Source organism: Neovison vison, chromosome 2, assembly GCF_020171115.1.
Source record: "Neovison vison isolate M4711 chromosome 2, ASM_NN_V1, whole genome shotgun sequence".
NCBI lineage: Eukaryota > Metazoa > Chordata > Mammalia > Carnivora > Mustelidae > Neogale > Neogale vison.
In genome coordinates this window covers 161,641,323-161,659,624 of record NC_058092.1, presented here as the reverse complement: position 1 = coordinate 161,659,624, position 18,302 = coordinate 161,641,323, and the positions used below count along the sequence as shown (strand labels likewise).

Below are 18,302 nucleotides of genomic sequence, written 5' to 3'. Positions count from 1 at the left end.
AATTAGTTCATGCTCTCTGTTAGACGCAAACTACAATTCATTTTACTTTTCTAAATAACCCTGTGCAAGAAAGGATTTAAAGCTTCAAACGATTCTTTTAAATGGCTAATAATCCCATCCAAATCAAAGTTACTAAGTCCCATTTCACCCGAACTTTATTTCCATACTGTTGTCCTTCAAATCATCCACAGTAAAATACAAGTATTTTTTAAATTCATAGACTTCAACTTACTGTATTTGATAAATGTGCTGACATCATGAATACCTAACCAATATTAATCAGTATCAACAATGATTTATAAAACTCTTTTTCTGTTTGTAGTATATATTGACAAAGTAAGAGTCAAATCATTGTAACCAAATGGGATTTCTTTTTTTAAAAGATTTTATTTATTTGACAGACAGAGATCACAAGTAGACAGAGAGGCAGGCAGAGAGAGGGAAAGCAGGCTCCTTGCCGAGCAGAGAGCCCAAAGTGGGGTCCAGGATCCTGGGACCATGACCTGAGCCAAAAACAGAGGCCTTAACCCACTGAGCCACCCAGGGGCCCCATAAAATGGGATTTTTTTTTAAAGAGCATAAATAAACTTTGGCCAATAATGTCCACTTCACCTTAATAATATAATCTAATTAGGTACAAAAAGATGAACCAACCAACTGCTAATAGGAAATATTATCTTCTTATAGTTGAAAAAGAACAAAAAGCCAAGCTTTTGGAGTAAACTGTGATTGACATAATCCTTGGAAGCTATGTGATTTCAAGTAATGTTTCAGATTAATTTCCAGAAATGTAAAAGAAATGAAAGAAAGACTGCTATACCAGTTTTGGGGAGTAGAATTTCATAGTCCAAATAATAGGGACAAGTCCTAGCAGTAGTAATTAAATTAATACAAAATACATAAAGTTCATGTTAAAGACATCCATGTGTTACATTCTACTTTCTTGAGCTTCCTGGGAAAATCCTACCAGAATCAGTCAACAGCTATCTTTCTCCTGCAATCTAGCTGTTTAGCAGGCATCCTTTTAAATTTCTTTTACCTTAATATTCAAAGTCCCCATTCCATCAATCATTCTGAAATTTAGATTATGAGGAATAAATAGGGGATGAAATAAATATATTCAATATACTCCCTTTCCAAGGTATCCAAATTCTTTTGCAGTTATTAGCTCTCAATTTATTCTGATGTAACATACAATTGAATAATTAAAATAAAACAGCAAGATTAATAAATTATATATACTGGGCTTCAGTTTCTTTTTTAAAGGACCTTTTTCCCCAGAAAAATAAAACAAAACAAAACATAACTGGTAAACACCCAGTTTCATCTGCATCAAATTACCAAAGATGTGAACAAAAAATTGATGGCACTAGGCCCCACTGATGAATTGTCACGTTAACTAGCAATTTAGTTTTGTACTTCATTGCCACACGACCCACATTCTTCCTAAGCAGGTATTCTAAATGAGCCTTTGAAAAAAGTGTGCAGTATAATATCACTGAAGGGGCAATTAAAGTGGTGTACAAAAAACACAGCAGGGGCGCCTGGGTGGCTCAGTGTGGTTAAGCCGCTGCCTTCGGCTCAGGTCATGATCTCAGGGTCCTGGGATCAAGTCCCGCATCGGGCTCTCTGCTCAGCAGGGAGCCTGCTTCTTCCTCTATCTCTGCCTGCCTCTCTGCCTACTTGTGATCTCTGTCTGTCAAATAAATAAATAAAATCTTTAAAAAAAAAAAACACAGCAGAATAAGAAACACTAAGCAGAAGAACCTTTTCCTTTTTTTTCTAGCTTCTCCCACCTCTCAAGTTTACTTTTTAGTAGGAATCAGGCTAAATGAAGCTTGGAAGTCATCATGCTGCAAAAGATGTGCAATAAACATGAAAAGATTATGTCCAAGTTCAGTGGATGTTAGGTGTCAATTTCCAAACCAAATCAGCCCTTCAAGTACCTTGGAACCAATGGGAAAATCTCAGATGACTGCACACCAGAGATATTAAGAAAGTTTTGCTGGAAGCCCATCTACTAAAAATGCATACGGGGCTGACATTTGCTCAGAAAGAATAGAGAGATAATTCAAAAACCCTTCTCGGGAAGCAAATACTGGAGAATTAACTTCACTGTAGAGATTAGAAAGAAAACAGACAAGGGATATATTTTTTCCACTACTTCACTTCTTTGTTTTTAAGTAAATGTAATATGAGGATGTGCCTGGGGGGCCTCCCTACCCCACCCCATCCGACTCCTCTTTTATCAATTTCTTTTTACTCCAAGGCCTTCCACTACCCCACAGGCCCTTTGAAACAAAACCACAAAGTATCCAATGCCCCAAGAACAGGTCATCTCAAGAGAGACACCAAAGAAAGCCATACTTGGCTTTTGGATTTTTAACACGAGCTTTGAAAATTCACTGCAGAGACATTAGTCTTTCAGATAAAAGGCCTTCTGATATTAAAAGTTATGTTTTTGAATATCAAAAAAGCAAGCCCAGATGCCCTGAGACTTGAAGAAAACCAGATAAAGACTCTTTCTCCTGCCCAGACAGATTCCAGAGCCAAGAGGACAGGGGAGCTGGAGGGAAGCCAAAACTCCCTGACACTTAACCAGGTAGAGACCAGGTAGATCCCAGCACCAAGGTGAACTTCTGTCTTGCTTCCCAGAGCACACTGAGCAAAATGGCCAGATCCTAGAATCTCCCACACCAAACCCTTTCCTTGCATGGCACAACTTCAGAGAAACAAGACATTGCAACCAACCCAATCTAGGCTGACAGGTGACGTTCCCTACCCCCTCCATCCACACACTGCAATACCCAAATTGCCAGAAAGAGTATTCTTAGGTTTCTGGCACTCCCTAAAAGGCTTCCTTTAAGCCTATAAAGGAAGCTAAAAGAAGAGCAATGACCTAGAGTACTCACAGAAATGAGAGTAGACCCACAGACCAGTGGGGAAGACAGGCATCCCATAGGATGCCAGCAGCGATGAATGAAGGTCATTGACAAAGACACTCCCTCTGGTCAAACCTGAGTCAGGCTCCTCTGAGTCCTCTTTGAGACTGGGACTCTGACCTTAGGCTCTGCCCTTGTTCTAATTAGTTCCATTTTAGCAAGAACCCTACTGGATCAGTTTAACGAAAATCCACCCTTGATACTGGATCCCATTCTTCGCCCTTTCTTGATATCTTATCACTGAGTCTACCTTCAGCAAGAATCCTATCAAATTGGTTCTGCAGAATCTCCCTTCTCCTTGATGTTTCCTAGTAGTAATCTTCTATCCACTGCCCACCCGCACTCCTGGCCAATAAATCCCCACTCATCCTCGTTGGATTCCAAATGGGGTTCAGTTTGATACAGAGGTCTCTCTCCCCCAATTGCAATAGTTTCTGGATAAAATTTGCCTCTCTACTTTTAAATTCTGTTCAGCTCTGGTTTGCTTTGACATTGATTCAGTCATGAGAGCAAAATCAAAGGAGACGGACCATGGATCCAATGTCCAATGTCTCCTCCCCAACGTGTAAGTGTACCAAACACAGGTAGCCCCAGGGGTTAAGAGGGAGGTAGACACTGAATTCAAATTCAACAACAAATACTCATTCAGTGCTAGAATGTCTTAGGCCCTATTCTATGAACTACTGATATTATCATTAAATAACATGAACAAAGAAATCTATCTTTACAGGAATTATGTTCTGATGCAGAATCAGGCAATAAACAAAGTAAGTGTAGAACAACAGTATGTTAGAAGATGTAAGTGCTGTGGGGAAAAATAAAGGAGAAAAGGGGAGCATGGGGAAATGTACAATTTTAAATAGGGAGCGAATTTTTTTTATTAAATAGGGAATAATCTTAAATGGAGGTGAAGAAAGAATGCTTTGAGAAGATGACATCTGAATCAAAACTTAAAAGTGAAAAAAAAAACACAGAAAGCATTGGTTTTAATGGAGTTTGCACTCAACAGACTAGGACTAAGTTTCTAATACAAAGCTTCATTGTGGTGCAAGGTCCATGGGGCTTAAATACGAAATTAAACCTGATCAGAGAAAATAAAGAACATTACATGTTAGCACATTTTTAAATTTGCGTTTTGTGAAATTTACTCATTACATATTAAAGGAGTGTATAAAGCTATTTTTTTTTCCTTCATGATCACAGTGCTTCATCATTAAAGAAAAAATTTAACTGTATTTGTACCACCATCTTTCACTTAGGTAAATATTTACGTTATCTGAGTTTAGTACATGTGCCATGTCTATATAAACAGTATATCTGTATATCATGGGCTGACATATTCAGCATCCAAGCCTTTAACTTAAGAAAGTCATTTATATAGACCTATATGCATTGAGAATATCACTCTTGCCTTTTCTGTGTCCCCATATGCCTGAGATAACACTCACACCTCCCCTTTCCCATCCGTAGCAGGGACTTCAAAGAATTAGTGGTAAGAAGGTGATGGTGGACAGAAGGAATTTACCACTAAATTTAAAGACCTCTCAGACAATTCTAAATACTACCAGTTCATAATTCAACACTATCTATTATTTCCCAGTGATAAACACAGGCAACTAGTTCCTGATCTACTATGCTCTGTGTTGTTTTAATAACACAGATACGTGCTAAAGAAAGGTTTTACTAAATGGCATTGGTATTCAGACAAGGATTTTTTTCATTTATTTTTTAAAAGATTTTATTTGTTTACTTGAGAGAGAGAGAGAGCACAAGCCAGGGGGAGAGAGAGAGGGAGAAGCAGCCTTCCCACTGAGCTGGATCATGACCTGAGCCAAAGGCAGACGCTTAACCCACTGAGCCACCAAGGTGCCCTGGATGTTTTTTTTTTTTTTTTTTCCCATTATACCTATAATTCTGTTCTGTTCTTAAATCTCAATTACTCAGGCATATTAGAAATTGGCAATCACCAGCTCTCAGAAGTGGACTTTTTCTACCGCATTCTTCTTTGTCCGTACAATAAATGGACTCTATGTTCATCAAACTATGCAGTGGGTCAAGAGCTTCATTTTACAATAAATGCAGGAAGATTTATGAATTTAGGAATTGATAATAATATGTTACACTCTTCAAATGCCTGCTTATTTGTTTTGAGGAGGAAGAAAGGGAGAAAAGAACTACAATGAATCACACATTCTAGAAACGTCCTTAAGGATTTTTAATGAAATGTGTATTATACATAAAAAAAAAACCTAATACACAAATAGCCTATCCTCAAATAGGAAATGCAGCATATAATTCAAATGACATTTTGAGTCCATGTTAATCCTTAAATCTGAAATGGGTCTCTTATAGGCAGCACGTAGTTGAACATTTTTTCCATCGAGCCACCCTGTGCCTTTTGATTGGTGAATTCAAACCACGTACATTTAGAGTAATTGTTGATATGTAAGAACTTAGTAACTCTGCACAGAGCCCAACCTGGAGCTCAATCTCACGACCCTGAGATCATAACCTGAGCTGAAATCAAGAGTTGGACACTGAACTGAGCCACCCAGGCACCCAAGTGGCTTTAGTTCTCTTTACTCTTCTACTTTAAATTCCATACTATAGTTGCATGGTTAACACACCATCTGAGTGTAGTGTTAGAGTTTTCTAAGTCTGACCGATTTCTCCCCATTACCAGTGCACCATTAGCTTTCACACGCTGCTATATTCCTGGGGTTAGTGTCTTCGCATTTCAGCATGAAGAATTCCTTTCAGCATTTCTTGCATGGCAGGTCTAGAGGCATCGAACCCCCCTCAGCTTTTGTCTGGGGAAGCCTTTATTTCCCTTTCATATCTGAAGAATAAGTTTGCCAGACAGAATATTCTTGGCTGGCAATTTTTAATCTTTCAACACACTGAGTACATCATTCCACTCTCTCCTGGCCTGTCAGAGTTTCTGTTGAGAAATCTGCTCAAGCCTAATGGGAGTTTCTTTGTCAGGGACTTTCTTCTTTCCCTGGCTTTGAGATTCTTTATGGTTGATTTTTGACAGTTTCATTAAAATGTGTCTTGGAGAAGCCTTTTTACAATGACAGAACAGGGTATGCCATTAGCTTCATGGACTTGGACATCCAAGTCTTTCCCAGGGGTTGGGAAGTTCTTGGCTATTATTTCATAAAACAGACTCTGCCCCTTCTCCTTTTAAAGCCTGATCATCAGATACTTGCTTTTCTGACAGAATCTGAGGGCTTTTTAAGGCTTTTTTCACTCTTTTTAAACTTAGCTCCTGCTCCTCTTCTAACCGTATTAATTCTATATTCGTTAACCTCCAAGCCATTTTTCTTCCCCCCCCTGATCTGTTGAGACGGATCTTCTTCTCTACATTCTTCACCTCATTCACTGAATTCTTCAGGTCCAGTATTTCCATTTGGTTCTTTTTTAGAATCTCAATTGCTTTGGTAAAGAGCTCCTTGTGTTCATTAACTTTACTCCTGATTTCACTGGATTGTCTTTCTGAGTTTTCTTGGAGCTTGTTGAATTCCTTCACAACAGCTATTTTGAACTCATCATATTGTAATATTCTATGCCTTTGAGCTTGGTTGCTGGAAAATTATTTTCTTTTAGTGATGCCCTTTTCCTTGATTTTTCATACTTCTTATAGCTATGCATCTTTGCTTTTGCATTTGAAGTAGCCAAGACCCTCTTAATTAGCTCTGTGTCTTCTCAGGTTCTTACAGTTTGCTAGGCAGGTTATTAGAAACTTTTTCTTTCTTTTTTTTTTTTTTTTAATTTCCAGAGGGGTGGGCTATATCTCAAGTTTGTAGATTCTCTCTGGCCCACCAAATGTGGCCTATGTTCTGAGCATGTTCCCCATCTCCTGAAGCTTGTCTTTCTGGACATACTCTGGAGCACACACACAGCTGGCAGAGTTGGGAAAAGTATGGATTTAACACTTGGTGAGTTGGGGGTGCCCATGGACCTGGTAGGGAGACGAGGTAGTTCAGGTCACTCCCAAAGGCTTGGGGTGGACGTTCTGCTAAGCAGATTCAAGACCATTTGAAATTCTTATCTACCTCTTTCCCAAAATCCTCCCGAAGCTCTCATGATTAAGCTCCCACTGCAGCACTCTGGGTGCTGATGGACCAAAATGCATTTATCTGGCTGCATCCTGCCAACTCACTTGTTTTTTTCCTTAAATTCCACATGAGTGAAATCATATGGTATTTGTCTTCCTTTGGCTGACTTATTTCACTTAGGATAATACTCTCCAGTTCTATCTATGCTGTGGCAAATGGCAAGATTTCACTCTTTTTTTTTTTTTGGCTGAGTAATATTCCATTGCATATACACACTGTATTTTCTTTACCCATTCATCATTTGATGGACACTTGGGTTGTTTCTATAATTTGACTATTGTAGATAATGCTACTATAAACATCAGGGTGCATGTATATTTTGAATTAGCACTTCTGTATTCTTTGGATAAATACCTAGTACTGCAATTGCTGGATCACAGAATAGTTCCATTTTTCTAAATTTACTGATTCTAAAATACCTATAGCTTCGTATTATTTTTTGTGGGGTATGTAAAACATGAGTTATCTTTTTTAATCCAATCTGACAATCTCTGTATCTTACCTGAAAAAATGAATCCATTTGCATTTATTGTGATTACTGATGTACTTGGATTTGTCTGTCATATTTTTATTTTTAAAATAACTATTCTTTACAAAAACAAAAGAATATGCTTTGAAGCATTATAATAAAGTGAATTCCATTAATCCACCACCTTGTTAAGAATATTATTAAAACCACTGTATCTATCTGTGTGCTTCTCACATAGATACACACACACACACACACACAAACACATATATTATATAAATATGTTTTGCTCATTTTTTAGTTTTTTTTTAAAAAGATTTTATTTATTTATTTGACAGACAGAGATCACAAGTAGGCAGAGAGGCAGGCAGAGAGAGAGAGAGGAGGAAGCAGGCTCCCTGCTGAGCAGAGAGCCCGATGCGGGACTCGACCCCAGGACCCTGAGATCATGACCTGAGCGGAAGGCAGCGGCTCAACCCACTGAGCCACCCAGGCGCCCAACTCATTTTTTAGTCTTAAAGACAGTTATTATAGTTTATATAGTCATGTGGGGTATATTTTTATCCATCCACAACATTATTTTTTAAGGTTCATCTATGTTGCCATTTATGACTATAATTCATTAATTTTATTATGTGACTATATCCAACTTAATCCATCTTCCTACTAAATAGTATTTCTCTTACTCTTCTCTCTTATTTTTATGCTATTACAGATAATATTTCTAAAACAACAGCTTTCACATTTGTTGGTGTGGACTTTCTCTACAGCATATCTCTAGGAGTGACTGCTGGGTACCAAGATGTGCAAATGTTTAACTTTATACAATGTTTAACTTTATGCCAAACTGCTTTTAAAATGATTGTAAACACACTCCAGCCTTTAAGACTTGTGTGGATCTATATCCACATCAATCTTTGCTATTACCAAATTTCTTAATTTTTGCCAACAAATGAGATGGTATCTCATGAAAAATTGAGACGTAGGATAGATTTCCAGCAGGTGCGAATAGCTTTCAATTAACGACACCATTGTGTCCATTTCCCCATCTATGTTCAAGTAATGCAGAACTACTAAAAGCAACACAAATAAAAGGCATCAGTAAAAAATTACAAAGGCAGAGGACTTTAATTCATCCCTCAATAAGACTAACTTATTGCAAACTCTATACTCTGTGTATCCATTGATCAATCATTTGGTTTCTATTTATCTCAGATTTAGATATCAGAATGGAGGTGGCTATCATAGGAATAAACATTAACACATTTACCTCAACAGAATAAAGAAGACTGACATTTTCCAACCAACGATAATTCTATTTAAACTGATGGCTTTCACAGAGAAAACTGGTTTTACCAATTAGATTTTATGGCAAATGAATTCCATAAACTGAATAAGCTAAATTCTGACCTGGGAGGGGGCTTCGTTATTTTTTGAACTATTTTTGGGAACCGTTTTATGTTCACAGCAGAATTGAGATGAAGATACAGTGCTATTCTCTGCCTCCACACACACAGCTTTCCCCATTATCAACATTCTCCAAACAAAGTGGTACAATCGTTATAATTCATGAAGCTACACTGCGACATCATTACCATCCAAAGACCCTGGCTTACATCAGGCGTTGTACATTTAATGGGTTTAGATAAATGTATAATGATACTATCTAGTCATTATAGTGTCATACACAATGTTTTCTTTGTCCTAAAAATCCTCTGAGCTCTGACCATCCGTCTCTTCCACCTTCTTAACCCCTGGCAACCTCTGATACTTTCAATGACTCTATCATGTTGCCTCTTCCAGAATGTCATATAGATGGAATCCTACAGTATGTTTTCATACATTTCAGACTGACTACTTTGCCCCCAAATTTTGACATGATACACACATGCAGCACATGATATAATAGTTTCTTAAATATATCATGCTGTCAAAGGTAATCTGAAATTAATAGTTCTATCTTCTTATCCTTACATACATCAGGTTAAGTAAGGTATCCTCTAAGTAAATGAGTAACAGATATAACTACTAGCTTTTGTTGTTATTTTTCATTTTAATAATACCTTTATGATATAATTACCAAAAAACCAAGATAATAAGTGATTTTATTTTTTTTAAGATTTATTTATTTGACAGAGACAGAGAGAGAGAGAAAGAGAGAGAGAGCACAAACAGGGAGAGCGGCAGGCAGAGGGAGAAGCAGTCTTCCCACTGAGTGGGGAGCCTGATGTGGGGCTCGATCCCAGGACCTCGGTATCGTGACCTGAGTGGAAGGCAGGCGCTTCACTGACTTGAGCCACCAGGCATCACAGTAAGTGACTTTAATAAAAAGCTAAAAAATTCTTTCCTAAGTAAGGTAGTTTCTAATTTTTTGCTTTAAAAAAACTGAACAAGGGGGCGCCTAGGTGGCTCAATGGGTTAAAACCTCTGCCTTCGGCTCGGGTCATGATCCCAGAGTCCTGGGATGGAGCCCCGCGTTGGGCTCTCTGCTCAGCGGGAAGTCTGCTTCCCCCTCCCCCTGCCTGCCTCTCTGCCTGCTTGTGAGCTCTGTCTGTCAAGTAAATAAATAAAAAAATCTTAAAAAAAAAAAAAAAACAAAACTGAACAAGGAAGGATATGACTGAGTCATCAAGTGGTAGGTCATCAAACACGAATTCTGAGGATGGGCCACTATTAAGTTTCAGTTCACTGAACTGAACAACTTTTTTTCTGTCCTTCATTCTTTCAACAGATTTTTTTTTTTCCTTTAAACTGAATGATTTTTAAAGAAAAACTTATTTATTTATATAAACAAAAAATGCAAATGACCCAGAAGTTGTCTCTTTTTATCACTAAATGTTTATACATGGGTATACGACATAAATGGAAAAAAGAATAGCTGAATCCATTTCATTATGTGCTATTTTCCATAAAATCTTATTTTTACATTTTTTTATCAAAAAACCAAATTAATTGTAATACCTCAGAAGAAAAATGTCAATGTTTACTGTGATCACAGAAAACAAAGCAAAACAAAAAACCAATTTAGATTTAGTTATAAAGAAGTATGACAGAGTAATCAATCAAAACATACTTTAATGGGTAACATTGTGTGAAGGAAATGGATTGGAAATACAATTCAAAGAGAAAAACAAAATGATGGAAAAAACATATTATCAACGTTTATATGAAGTTTTAAATAGATGATAGTACATATCTCATCACTGTGGATCTGCTTTTATTCGTGACACTGGAGATTGACATTGAAGTGTCATTTCAAAATATAAATATGTGAAAATTCCATAAAACAGCATCCAATGGATGTGCTTAAACTTCTGAGGAAAACTTTTGGAACCTAAAAATGTGCTATGTAATAACATACATTTAATAACATAATAATAATAATAATAAATAAACATAATAATAATAACAGACTTTTTTTAATGGAATTCATTGAGTAACAGTGTTTGCTGAACTAGAGGACTTGCCTGAACTAGCATTACAGGGCAAGCTCACGATTTCTATTTTGATTTTATGTTTACCAGGGGTAACTTGAGGCCAGGGTGACCGATGGAGAGTATGGGGTGGCTCTTTTGCTTTTTGCTGATGATACAACTTAACACATGGCCAGACCTGCTATCTATAAGGCATAGGCCTTGGAAATTAAAACAAAACAAAAATAAAAACAAAATAGCCATCATTCATTGAGCACTTACTCATTTAATACCCAAATGACATATCACCTGTTAGCCACTAAGAAACCTGAAGTTTTGAGAAGTTCAACAGGATCACAGACACAGAAGTTCAACAGGATCACAGACATATTTTGCCCAGCAGGCAAAATCACCCCTATAGCATTCATGGCCTTAGTTTACACAACTTAAAATGGGGATGATAATACCAACTTTATAACTCCTGCTAAAATTTGCTTTTTGGTAAAAAACAAATGAAATTAGGGGCACCTGGGTGGTGCAGTTGGTTAAGTATCTGACTCAGTTTCAGCTCAGGTCGTGATCTCAGGGCTGTGAGATCAAGCTCCACGTCAGGCTCTGTGATGGGCATGGCGCCTACTTAAAGTTCTCTCTTTCCCTCTCCTTTGTCCCTCACTCCCAGCTGCATTCTCTCTCTCTCTCTCAAATAAATAGATCTTTAAAAAATCAAATTAAATTATAAAAACATCTTTTGGTGCAAAGTGGAAAACCAGACATAAGCAGTTAGGGATATGGGCACCGAAGTGTTCATGCATACCTACATGCAAGGAAAATAACAACTTTTTATAACATACTCCCAAGATTTTCTGAGTTTCGTTTCCTCTCTGGGCAAGTCATATACGTATCCATCAAGAGTTCTTTGGGTGCAAATACACTGAAAAATCCATTTGCACCCAAGTAATTGAATATATGACTGAATCAATGCAGAGACTAGTTAATATTGCTTAGACATTCAACTTACTTCTTAGGCAGCTTCATTTTTTTCACCTTCTCTTCAGCATGTTCGTCTGATATACCCACATGACATCCTAACGCCAGCAAAGTCCTGGAAAACAAAACCAGAAATAAGCTGCAAGAACTCGTTCTCCATCATCAGAATAACCTGACATAATGGCGGATGGGAATCAAGGGCAACATTCCACCTTGGAAGGAGAGCAGAAAATGCCTTTAAAGCAAAGGAAAAACATTTATTTCTAAATCATTTACTTTTGAGTAATGTGTACCTCATGTGATATTTCAATTACTACCAAAAGCAATATATTGAATAGTAAGTCTTTCTCCAATCCCCTCCATGCAGTCCCATTTCTTTTCCTAAAGACACTGACTGCAACTGATTCTCGAATGTCCTGCTACAGTCTGTGCAAATATTAACACAGACTGGTTTGTGTGTGTGTGCATGTGTGTGTGTGCACACAGGAAAGCGTATTGTTTCTTTTCCCCCCTTTTACGTGATGGGTACATACAAAAGACAGCTCTCTGCAATCTTCTATCTTGACATTACACTGTAACTCTGATATACTGTTCTTTCACATAAAGCCGGTTTATTTTTCAACAGCTCTGAAATACTCCATTAGTTGGGTGTGTCATGTTTTCACCCAGTTCTTTGTTCAGAGTCTTTTCTTACTACAAACAAGGCTACAATGAATAACCTCATACATTTAATACATCTACTGTGCCCTTCATCTATAGGTTAAAAATTCCTAGACATGGAATTACTGCCTTACATTTTAAAGATTCACAAGTATTCCCAAATGTCTAGAGAGTTGGTAGTAATTTACATTCCTACCAGATGTGTATGACATTGCCTCTGCTTAAACTTTGTCAACTGGTATGTTAAAAAGGTATCTCCTTAAGGGTTGCCTGAGTGGCTCAGTCAGTTTGGTGTCTGCCTTCAGCTCAGGTCCTGATCCCAGAGTTCTGGGATCCAGTCCTGCACCGGGCTCCTTGCTCACCTAGGAGCCTGCTTCTCCCTCTGCCTGCCACTCCCCCTTGCTTGTGCTCCCTCTCACTCTCTCTTTCTCTAACAAATAAAACCTTAAAAAAAGGGGGGGAGAAAAAGGTATCTCATTATCATTTTAATTTGTATTTTTTTAAGATTTTGTTTTTAAGTAATCTCTACATGCAACATGGAGCCTGAATTTATAATCCCAAGATTAAGAGTTGTACACTCTGCTGACTGAGCCAGCCAGGAACCCCGGTATTTTTCTTAAAATAAGTGTATTTGAGCACCTTTATCATATGCTCGATATCTGTACTTACTTTTTGTCGGTGAAAATATTCTTTTCTCAACTTCCCTTTAGTTATAGGGTTTTAATTGCATTTTAGAAGCTCTTCCTGTGTCTGGGATATGAGTTGCAAATGTTTTTCTCTAGTTTGTCCTTTTATTTTCTTTGTATTTTTATTTCTAAGCAGAATTTCAAATCTGTTTTTATACAACTGAAAATTTTCCATCTTTTCTTATGGCTTTTGGGTTTTATATGGCACTCAGAAATTCCCCATTTGTAAAATAATTTAAAGGAAAATGTCCATGATTTCCTGTGTGGGGGTGATGGTGAGGGGATTCTATTAGCTTAAGGTATAGCTTAACTTTATTTTTTTTCCCAGATGGGTATCTAATTCTCCATAAAATATGTACTAAATAATTCATCTTTTACCCCTGGTTTGAAACGCAACCTTTATTAGATACAAATTCCCCAGATATTCTTAATCCTGTAGGGTACTCTGTAGTCTAGAAAAAAATTTCATTTTCAAATGACACATCAGGGTCCCTGTTTGCCAGGAACTGTTCACCCATTTTTTTAAGGTACTCTGTATTTTTTTTTTTCTTCCCCTGAATGACTTCCATTGATTTTCCCAAGAAAGATCCTTACAATTCATTTGTAGAACTTATCCTTTAGAGTCCTTTAGGTTTATATGGAACAACATGACTTCACTATCCACAACAATAATGGTTTCTCCTATCCCAGCAAAATAAGATACAATGGCTTATCCTTCTGGATTACAGAATTTCTAGGACCTAGTCACAGTAGGCATGTGGCAAGTATCTACAATTCACTAACACTTTCCTCCACAACATCTGAAAAATGAAAATCTGGAGACAGAAAGACAGATGGTATAGGTAAATGGAGCTGTGTGTATTACACACACACACACACACACACACACACACACTGTTATCACAATTAATTTTAGGTAAAATCTTTTTTTTAAAAAAAGGCAGGTATAGGATGGGGAGTTTAAAAAAATAAAATCATGTAGAAAAATCCTGTAAGAAAATCATTACCTTCATGTAGCTTAGTCTAGTAAGAAAGGCAAAGAGTAAATAACCCCAGAGAATAATATTAAAAATGGTAGTGAAAGCGATTAAAAAAAAAATGTTACAAGGTGTTAGAAGAGAAGAGGAGAGAGGGGTGGGGAAGGTCTCATCCAGGAAGCTCACTTAAGCAGAAACAGGAAGTAAAAGTAGGAAGGGGCCCATCTAAGCATCGGATAAAGAATTTTCAGGCTAAAGGAACAGCACAGATGAGGGGGTAAAAAATCTGAGTCCCTGGAGGGAAGAGACCACGGGGGCTGGACCATAGTGAACAAGAACAGGAGTTGGGCAGATGCGCTAAGAAGTGGCCGGCGTAGATCCCCAGGACTTGCTCAGACTCCTGCAATGAGTGCAACGGGAAGGTCGTGAATGGTCCCAAGCACCATGTGTGTGCGTGTGCCCAGGTACGGGCGCATGAATTCCGGTTGTGCACAGAATGAACTGGAAGAAAGTAAGTGGGGGGGAGCAGTGAGGAGATTCTCAGGGCAGTCAAGGGGACTTGTGATGGGGGCTCAGACCAAGAGGAGTGCTGTGGACAGCGGGGGAGGGGACAGACTGGAGATGTGCTGGGGAGGATCTGGTGATGGGCTGTGCCCACTGATTGGCTGGATGCAGGGATCAAACATAAGGAAGAGTCCAGGATAAGCCCCAGGTGTCTGGCCTGTGCAGCAGATGAACAGAGACGCCATTCACAGGGGACGTAACGCTGTGGGTCTAGCTGCCTCCGATCTAGGGAAAATATCGCTGAGGAATGGGATACACACAGAACAGGTGTCTGGGGGTAATGATGCACATTTAGGAAGCTGTCAGCAACTGCGTGGGTTTGGGTGTCTGATGGGTGTGATAATAAGTTATGGGTGTGGATAAGAATGCCTAGAGACCGTGCAACAGAGAGAGGAGTGAGCCCAGGACTCAATGTCAAGAATCACAACAGAGATCAGGAAAACTGCTGCTAGCATGAGACTGAAAAATTAAAAAACAAACAACGAACAAAAAGAAAGTACAAAGTTAGGAGGAAAACCTGCTCTTTTAGAAAAAATCATGTGTCTTCCTTAACTACTTTTCTCTCTTTCCTATGCTCTCCTTGGTGTCCCTGTGTCCCTATGCTTCTTATACCTCCCTACATATGTATACAAACACATCGCATTTCCTACAAACAATTTTAGGGAAAAAACTGCTTGATCAAGGATGCCTGGGTGGCTCAGTCAATTAAGCATCCGCCTTTCACTTAGGTCTTGATCCCACTGGGATCAAGAGTCCTTTATCAGGGTCCTTGCTCAGTGGGGACCCTACTTCTCCCTCTGACTGCAGCTCCCCCTGCTCATTCTCTCTGACAAATAAATAAATAAAATCTAAAAAACCAAAAACAAAAAAAAACAACCTACTGACCAGAAGAAAAATATTGTTCTAGTCTTGCTCTATTTTTGCTAACTTACAAAGAAAGATTCTATGAAAATCTAAGATGTTGATTAAAAAACCACTGTATCATTCATTCCCTAAACATGAGTCAATTATTCCAAAATTAAGATCTGAAATTCAGGAACTACCGTTAAGTAGAACAGAACTTAAACCTTTAGTGGCACAGCCTAAATTGGGTACAGGGCTAACAGGTCTGCTGGAAGCACTAGGTTGTCTCGAGAGAGGGAGCCGGAAGTCTGCAGGACTCTGTAGCACACAGATAACTGGCCAGTCTAAATCACAGACAGAGCATCTAACATTCACATCCACGTGAAACCACCCTTCAGCCCAAAAAAAGGGATATTCTGTAGTAATCTTCTGCTTATTTGTTACTTGGGCACTCTTCAGAATTCAAAGGAATAAAGTTTTGATCCTTCCCATGATACCTTTGTGAAGTGTATCAGACATACGGTGCTCCAAGCTTGATCACTATTATAGGACTTAGTCCCCACCACAATTCCATTCCATTCCATTCCACTATGACCCCATTTCACTGATGGAAGAAAATCTAAGGTTTGGAAAATCTAAGATTCCCTTTGGAGCAGCAAGTCCTTGATCCCGTACCATCTAACACCAGAGCCTGTGTTCTCACCTACTCTGCTCTGGGAGCTATCAGCTAAATGAGGCTCTAATGGAAACACAGAAAGAAACCACCAACTACCGAGATTGGGCTAAGTGTGAATTTTGGAGAAGTAGGGGTTCTTCCTGTTCTAATTTTAAAGAAATACTTTAAATCAGCTCATTATAAAGTATTGAGGACTAGCTCAGGGACAAGGTCATTAGCATTCACGATTGGCAACAGCACCTCAGTACAAGCACTGTGATGATTAATCAAATCAGCCACCAGACCCTCTTTAGGAATGAGGTCAGATTACAGGCAGTCAGCCTCCACACACTATGCAAATAAGGAAGTTTCTCCACTTCCCTGCTTCTTGGGATTTGTCCTTTGCAATAGTTGGCTTAGTTGTCAATCACTAAAATTACAGGGAAGGTACTACAAATTTAACTGAATTATCTTAGACCTTGACCTTTCAATAAAACATTTTGTTGTAAAAATGAGCAAATGGTGAGCTGCTGTGAATCACTTACTGAAATGTACAAGCCACTAACCAAGAATACAAAGGAAGTCAGGAGACCCTCACCACGGGGTTCACAGGTCAGAGTCACGCATCGTGCATTCTTCATTGCAGGCAAGCTCTGTCCATTTTTATCTCTGGGAGGTTCTCAACTTACTTGATTAATATATATTTCCCTGCCCTTTCAAATTACTAGTAGAAACTAAACTCACTCGATGCCCAGTATGTTAACATCCATAAAGATTATTAGAAACACATCTTTGAAGAAAGACACCTGAACCCAAAACCCAAAGTTTGAAACAGTGGTGAAGTTTTATGTTCTGAATCCTTGGTAAAATCACTTTGAGGGGAACAACTCCTTCCTCTTAACAAAACTGAAACAAACAAAAACAGACACAAGGATATAAGCCTAATATAAACATGCATTAGAGTAAGTGACCTATTTGAATAAATCTAGTTCTAGAGGCCACCAAGGACAGAAAAGGAATTAAGAAAAGGTATGGTCTTCTCAAAAATATTTTCTGGACTTTTTTCTTTTCTTTTGAGAGAGACAGAGAGAAAGGGAGAGAATCTTATGCAGGCTCCATGCCTAGCACGGAGCCAGACACAAGCTTCGATCTCATGACGCTGAGATCACAACCTGAACGGAAAATCAAGATCAGATGATTAGCTGACTGAGCCACCCAGATGCCCCTTTTCTAAACTGTTTGTATTAAAATTCTTTTTCTTCATTTTACTCCACCTCATTCTTTCATTTGCAATGATAAGCGGCAAATTCCCTGAATGCAACTGGCAGGGTCACTGCAAAGTGAATCTGCCTTTAAAGACGACAGGTGAATTGTCTAAGGTTGCTTTTCTCAAAGTGTGTTCCTCAGGGAAATGGTCCCGAGGCACTCTCTGACCAAAAAAAAAAGGTATGGTTACATAAGTCAGGGAAATAACAAATGGATTCCATACCATATGAAAGATTCACAGCACTGAAAAATCCATCGGCAAAATAAACAATTATTTTAACTCAGCATCTTTAAAGTATCTTAGAGCAGTGTTTCTCAAACTACCTGTGATAAAAGGCCAATTTCTTTTTAATTTCTAGCCTATTGTAGCCCGATTCTCTGATAAAACACAAATAAAACTTGTTAGAGAAAATTAAAAATTTTAAATGAAGACATATAAAATATAAGCCTATATTTTATAAATTATGAGATTCAGTAAGACATATAATTGCTCCTTTAATTTGGCATAAAAGTTGCTCAACACTTACTATTAGTATCTTTACTTATGTTGTCACAAATCAAAAATAGTTTGTGACAGACCTGGTTTTTGGCCCACACTGTAAGCAGCAATGTATCTGATCAGAAAATCCTCATGTTCTGTAATGCCCAAAATATCCATAGAAGGCTCTTCACTAAATACTTTACAAAGCATAAAGACACAAAATAGCAGGGTCAAAAGT

The 18,302-nt window shown here is 38.2% G+C and overlaps 1 protein-coding gene across 6 annotated transcripts in view; it reads right to left on the bottom strand.

Annotated features, from left to right (window-relative positions):
- The window catches only part of RYR2 (ryanodine receptor 2), a 535,490-nt gene that overhangs the window by 286,260 nt on the left and 230,928 nt on the right, over positions 1-18,302 (bottom strand). For all 6 annotated transcript variants that reach the window (XM_044239419.1, XM_044239420.1, XM_044239421.1 and 3 more), the window contains one exon: positions 11,964-12,047. In XM_044239419.1, coding sequence (XP_044095354.1) covers positions 11,964-12,047 — 84 coding nt within the window. The remainder of the gene's footprint in view (positions 1-11,963; positions 12,048-18,302) is intronic.